This window comes from Vulpes lagopus, chromosome 21, assembly GCF_018345385.1.
Source record: "Vulpes lagopus strain Blue_001 chromosome 21, ASM1834538v1, whole genome shotgun sequence".
Taxonomy (NCBI): domain Eukaryota; kingdom Metazoa; phylum Chordata; class Mammalia; order Carnivora; family Canidae; genus Vulpes; species Vulpes lagopus.
The window spans coordinates 20,008,885-20,015,122 of NC_054844.1; the positions used below are offsets into that span (position 1 = coordinate 20,008,885).

General features: G+C 43.2%; 1 protein-coding gene across 1 annotated transcript; it reads left to right on the top strand.

Moving 5' to 3' along the window:
• Positions 1 to 3,805: 3,805 nt before the first annotated feature.
• Positions 3,806 to 5,162, top strand: LOC121480035 (malate dehydrogenase, mitochondrial-like). The gene has a single exon (XM_041736293.1). The coding sequence runs from the start codon at positions 3,950 to 3,952 to the stop codon at positions 4,964 to 4,966; it is 1,017 nt and encodes a 338-aa protein (XP_041592227.1). The 5' UTR covers positions 3,806 to 3,949; the 3' UTR covers positions 4,967 to 5,162.
• The last annotated feature ends 1,076 nt before the right edge of the window (positions 5,163 to 6,238 follow it).

Here is a 6,238-nt window from a genome sequence, read left to right on the forward strand (position 1 = left end):
AGCAGCTCTCTCTACTACTGGGAATTTCAGCTGGGGTCAAAATTGCAAATGGAAATAACTTCTTGGAGAACAATTCAGCAGTATTGCTTCGCTTTAATACACCATGACGAACGCGCGTCCCAAACATAAACCCCTGGGTTGCCGGGCGAAAGGCAGGGAGGACGGGGCGGTCTGCGGCATCAGAGTCTGCAGGCTCAGCCCACGCCAAAGTCCTCGCAAGAAGCAGCCGTGAAAGCTCGGGGCAGCTCGAGCATCCGAGAACGCGCCGCCCGGTGAGAACCCTGGTCTGGGCTTAGACAATTTGCCAAGTTCCTCGTGGAGACCCATTCCCTTTCCTTTTGTTTCGTGTCTTCTCTTTAGCGTGGAAAAACCCACATCCAGGGGTAGAGACAGGACAACAAAGCCCTGAAGTCAAAGAGACATCCTCGGGATCCTCCATCAACCCGCAGCGCAAACGCAAGGACACTAAGTGTGAGCCGCTGGGCACCCGTAGCTCAGATTCCCAGGCTCCTACGCGGGCACCGGAAGTGGCCGCCCAGCTTGACTTCCGCTCCAAAGCACTCGCTCCCGGGACTCGCGTTCTGGGTGTTAGTGAACCACCACGGAGTTTGAGAGCATGGAGGCCGCGCGCCCTCTTTCGGTCGGCGGAGGCATCGCGGTGTCACCTGTGCTGAGCAGGTAAGCTGGCGCGCAGAGTTCCGCCTCTTCCCCGGCCTGGGGGCGGTGGCGCTCAAGGCGTCCGTCTGCCCCTCCTTAGGTCCTTCCTCCGGATCCCTCGTTAGCCCCCCTTCCCCCCACCCTTGCTCTCAGGTACCGACTGCGCGGTGGCCCTTGGACGAAGTTCCTCCGGCCTCTCCAGCTTCGCCGCAGACGCAGGGAGGAGTGGACGGCCAGTCGCCTGGGTGTGAGGTGGTGTCTCGTTGTGGTTCTGATTTCCCTGGTTTGTGATGCTCAGTATATTTTCGTGTGTCTGTTGGCCATCTGCATGTCTTCTTTGGAAAAATGTCAATTCAATTTCTGCCCATTATTAAAATTTTTTTTTGAAAAATTAAGTTGTACATACCTTTTTAAAAATATATATATATTGGTCATTAACCTGTTGCTGGATGTATGATTTGCAGATACCATCTTCCATTCAGTAGGTTGTCTTTTGTTTTGTTGATGGTTTCCTTGTCTCTGCAAAAGCTTTTTAGTTTGATGTAATTTCATTTGTTTTACCTTTAAGCTTTTTGTTTTACCTTGCCTGAGGAAAATGGTTCAAAAAATTTTACTAAGACTGGTGTCGAAAGCTGACTTCTTATGTTTTCTTCTTGGAGTTTTATGGTTCCGTGTGTTATATTCAAGTCTTTAATCCATTTTGAATTAATTTTTGTATATGGTATAAGAGAGTTGTCCAGTTTCACTTTTTTTTTTTTAAGCACGTAAGCTGTCCAATTTTCCCAACATTATTGAGGAAGAGACTTTCTTTTCCCCATTGTATGTAACTGACCATCTAAGTGTTGGCTTATATCTGGGCTCTGTCTTCCATTCCATTGCTGTGTGTGTCCATTTTTTAAAAAAAATTTTTAATAATAAATTTATTTTTTATTGGTGTTCAATTTGCCAACATACAGAATAACACCCAGTGCTCATCCCGTCAAGTGCTCCCCTCAGTGCCCGCCACCCAGTCACCCCCACCCCCCACCCGCCTCCCCTTCCACCACCCCTAGTTCGTTTCCCAGAGTTAGGAGTCTCTCTCATGTTCTCTCTCCCTTTCTGATATATCCTACCCATTTCTTCTCCCTTCCCTTCTATTCCTTTTCACTATTATTTATATTCCCCAAATGAATGAGAACATATAATATTTGTCCTTCTCCAATTGACTTATTTCACTCAGCATATTATGCTGAGTGTGTCCATTTTTTATGCCAGTACCACACCGCTTCGATTACTGCAGCTTTGTGTATGGTTTGAAATCAGGGGCATAATACCTCCAGTGTTGCTGTTCTTTCTCAAGATTGCTTTGGCTATTCAGGATCTTTTTGTTGCTTCGTACAAATTTTAGGATTCTTTGTTCCAGCTTTGTGAAAGACGCCTTTAGTATATTGATGGGGATTGCATTGACTCTGTAGTTTGCCTTTGGGTAGTGTGGACATTTAAACAATATAAAGTCTTCCAATCCATGAGCATGATAGATCTTTCCATTTACCTATATTTTCTTCAGTTTCTTTCACCAGTTAACCTCTTTGGTTAAATTTATTCCCAAGTATTTTATTCTTTTTGGTGCAATTGCAAATGAATTATTTCTTAATTTCTCTTCCCAATAGCTCGTTATTAGTGTGTAGAAACTCAACCGTATGTAAATTTTGTAGTCTGCATTTCTGCTGCATTAATTTGTTCATTCTAATAGGGTTTTTTGTTGTTGTTGTTGTTGTTGTTGTTGTTGAACATGCTCTGTTTTTAATGGTATTGTAGGGAGAAATAGAACGTGGTGGTTTTGAAGAATCAGAGTGTGATTTAAGAAGATTCTTTCAAGAAGCTTAAAGTGAGAGAGAGGTTGTAGCCAGAGGAAAATGATGAAAAAAAAAAATGGCAAGTAAGCCTCTAAATTTTGTTGAAGCTAATACTAAAATGGTTCTGTTTTCCCAGCGTGTATAGGGGTTGGGCATTTAGAAGGGGCATAATAGTGATGACAAAGCACTTAGGAAAAGTCAGGCTAAGATTCTGAATACTTACTAGTAAGGATTTGCTGTAATTTCATCCCACTGAAGGGAAATGAAAACATTATTTTAAAAGAAATAGAAGTTGGTTTAACTGGTAATTAGGAAAATATTTTATTCTCATTCTCTGCATGACAACTTTAAATTGGTGTATAAGGTAGCTCAAGTAAGTAAGGAATACTTCCTAATATAATTTTTCTTGTTCAGGAGGTCTTTGTGTTTAGTATTAACATATGATTTGTTTTATCAATATCAGAGTTAAACATAACCCACCACTACCCCCATAAATAGGAACAAGACCCAGAATAATGGAGACCTTCACATGAAAAAAAGTGAACTTATACTTTCCTAGCTGGGTTAATAACATTAATAAAAGTGCATTATTCCTGTCTCACCCCTCCTGTGGCATATATACTAACACCTAAAATTATTTGTCCTATTTTTTTCTCCCAGCCTTTTTTTTTTTTTTTTTTAAAGTAAGTTGGCAGACTCTGGAAAACTCTGTGGAGGTTCCTCAAAGAGTTAAAAACAGATCTGCCCTACGACCCAGCAATTGCACTGCTGGGGATTTACCCCAAAGATACAAATGCAGTGAAACGCCGGGACACCTGCACCCCGATGTTTCTAGCAGCAATGTCCACAATAGCCAAACTGTGGAAGGAGCCTCAGTGTCCATCGAAAGATGAATGGATAAAGAAGATGTGGTCTCTGTATACAATGGAATATTCCTCAGCCATTAGAAATGACAAATACCCACCATTTGCTTCGACATGGATGGAACTGGAGGGTATTATGCTGAGTGAAGTAAGTCAGTCGGAGAAGGACAATCATCATATGGTTTCACTCATACAGGGAATATAAAAAATAGTGAAAGGAAAAAAAGGGGAAAGGAGAGAAAATGAGCGGGAAATATCAGAGAGGGTGACAGAACATGAGAGACTCCTAACTCTGGGAAACGAACAAGGGGTGATGGAAAGGGAGGTGGGCAGGGGGTGGGGGTGACAGGGTGATGAGCACTGAGGGGGGTACTTGACGGGATGAGCACTAGGTGTTATACTATATGTTAGCAAAGTGAACTCCAATAAAAAAATATACCAATAAATAAATAAGTAAGTAAGTTGGCTGTTCACTTTCTATTAGGAGATACTCTCCTAGTAACAGCTTCTGCTATTAAAGTGGTTACAGGGTGTCACCTGCCAGCCGCCGGCTCCTGCGCCTGCTCTTCGGCTCCCTGCCCGCTCCAACCAACCATGCTCTCCGCCCTCGCCCGCCCTGCCGGCGCCGCTCTCCGCCGCAGCTTCAGCACCTCGGCCCAGAACAATGCTAAAGTAGCTGTGCTTGGGGCTTCCGGAGGAATTGGGCATCCCCTTGCGCTGCTTCTCAAGAACAGCCCCTTAGTGAGCCGCCTGACCCTCTACGATATTGCTCATACACCCGGAGTGGCCGCAGATCTGAGCCACATTGAGACCAGAGCAACCGTGAAAGGCTACCTCGGACCTGAGCAGCTGCCGGATTGCCTCAAAGGCTGCGATGTGGTGGTTATTCCAGCCGGAGTCCCAAGAAAACCAGGCATGACACGGGATGACCTGTTCAACACCAATGCCTCAATTGTGGCCACCCTGACTGCTGCCTGTGCCCAGCATTGCCCTGAGGCCATGATCTGCATCATTTCAAATCCGGTCAACTCCACCATCCCAATTGCAACGGAGGTTTTCAAGAAACACGGAGCTTATGACCCCAATAAAATCTTCGGGGTGATGACCCTGGACATTGTCAGGGCCAACACTTTCATTGCAGAACTAAAGGGTTTGGATCCCGCGCGAGTCAATGTTCCTGTCATTGGCGGTCATGCTGGAAAGACCATCATCCCCCTGATCTCTCAGTGCACTCCCAAGGTGGACCTTCCCCAGGACCAGCTGACAGCCATCACTGGGCGGATTCAGGAGGCCGGCACGGAGGTGGTGAAGACCAAAGCTGGAGCAGGCTCTGCCACCCTGTCCATGGCAAACGCTGGAGCTCGGTTTGTCTTCTCCCTTGTGGATGCAATGAATGGGAAGGAAGGAGTTGTTGAATGTTCCTTTGTTAAATCCCAGGAAGCAGACTGTGCCTATTTCTCCACACCATTACTGCTGGGGAAAAAGGGCATCGAGAAGAATCTAGGCATTGGCAAGATCTCCCCTTTTGAAGAGAAGATGATAGCAGAAGCCATCCCCGAGCTGAAGGCCTCCATCAAAAAGGGAGAGGAGTTTGTGAAGAACATGAAATGAAAGGGCAGTCAGCTAGCAATCCGTTTCCCTAATTTATGAAGGCATCATGTCCCTGCAAAGCCATCTCCTGCCCTCATGTTTCCGTTGCGTTAACCACCAGTGTCATGTTAACGTCACCGCCCCTTCCAATCGCAAGTCTGTCAATGTGTGCATCAATAAAAGCAGGCTTCCGTTTTTAAAAAAAATAAAAAAATAAAAATAAATAAAGTGGTTACAAATTTCAAGCAGGTGAGAACCTTTGTATAACTTTCTTAGTATTAATTTTTTTAAATTTCAGTAACTTGACTAGCATTTAGTGTAATTATTGTTTTTAAGTGTTTAAAATGACAAATATTCTTTTTTCCCTTTATTTTAGTTTAAATTCAATTAGCCAACATATAGTACATCATTAATTTCAGATATAGTTTTCAATAATTCATCAGTTGCATGTAACAAATATTCTTTTGATAGTCATTTTAAAATCAAAGCTCAAAGTTTACAATTATATTAAATATCAAAAGTACCTAAATGATGTTGAATTTATTCTTTTTTTTCTTTCCATCTTTTCCTCCCACTCAGAATTACCTTTTAGAAAATTTTAAATAAAGTTCTTTTGGGGAAAAATGCTACACAAATCTAACTATGGATACAAATATATATGTATATCATTATTGTAAATAGATATATGTGTGTTTGCAAATCAGAAAAGTGTTCCTCAGTCACACTTGCAGATAATTTTCAGATGTGTAATAAGCATCTAAGAACATTTTGTAATTCTGTAAATTTATATTACACACATTATAACATTACATTAGAGGTCTAAGATCATTTGGGTCATAGTATCATAGAAGAGTGATCTCTAAACAGACTTTTGTTTTTAAGTAGTCTTCATACCCGAAGCCCAAAGCGGAGCTCAAACTCGGGACCATGAAATCAAGGCCTGAGCCAAGATCAAGAGTCGGATGTTCAACCAACTGAGCTACTCAGGTGCCTCAATCTCTAAACAGTTTTGATCTGGCCCGTCATCTGTTAAAAAGTTTTGACTGAAATCCTAATATATGTATATTTATATATTTATAAACTAGACACATATACTATCATGCTATAATTATGGTTTTTTTTTTATTTATTTATGATAGTCACAGAGAGAGAGAGAGAGAGAGAGAGGCAGACATAAGCAGAGGGAGAAGCAGGCTCCATGCACCGGGAGCCCGACGTGGGACTCGATCCTGGGTCTCCAGGATCGCGCCCTGGGCCAAAGGCAGGCGCTAAACCGCTGCGCCACCCAGGGAT

Excerpts from the sequence above, each read along its gene's own strand:
- LOC121480035 (XM_041736293.1), top strand. The coding sequence starts at position 3,950 with ATGCTCTCCGCCCTCGCCCGCCCTGCCGGCGCCGCTCTCCGCCGCAGC.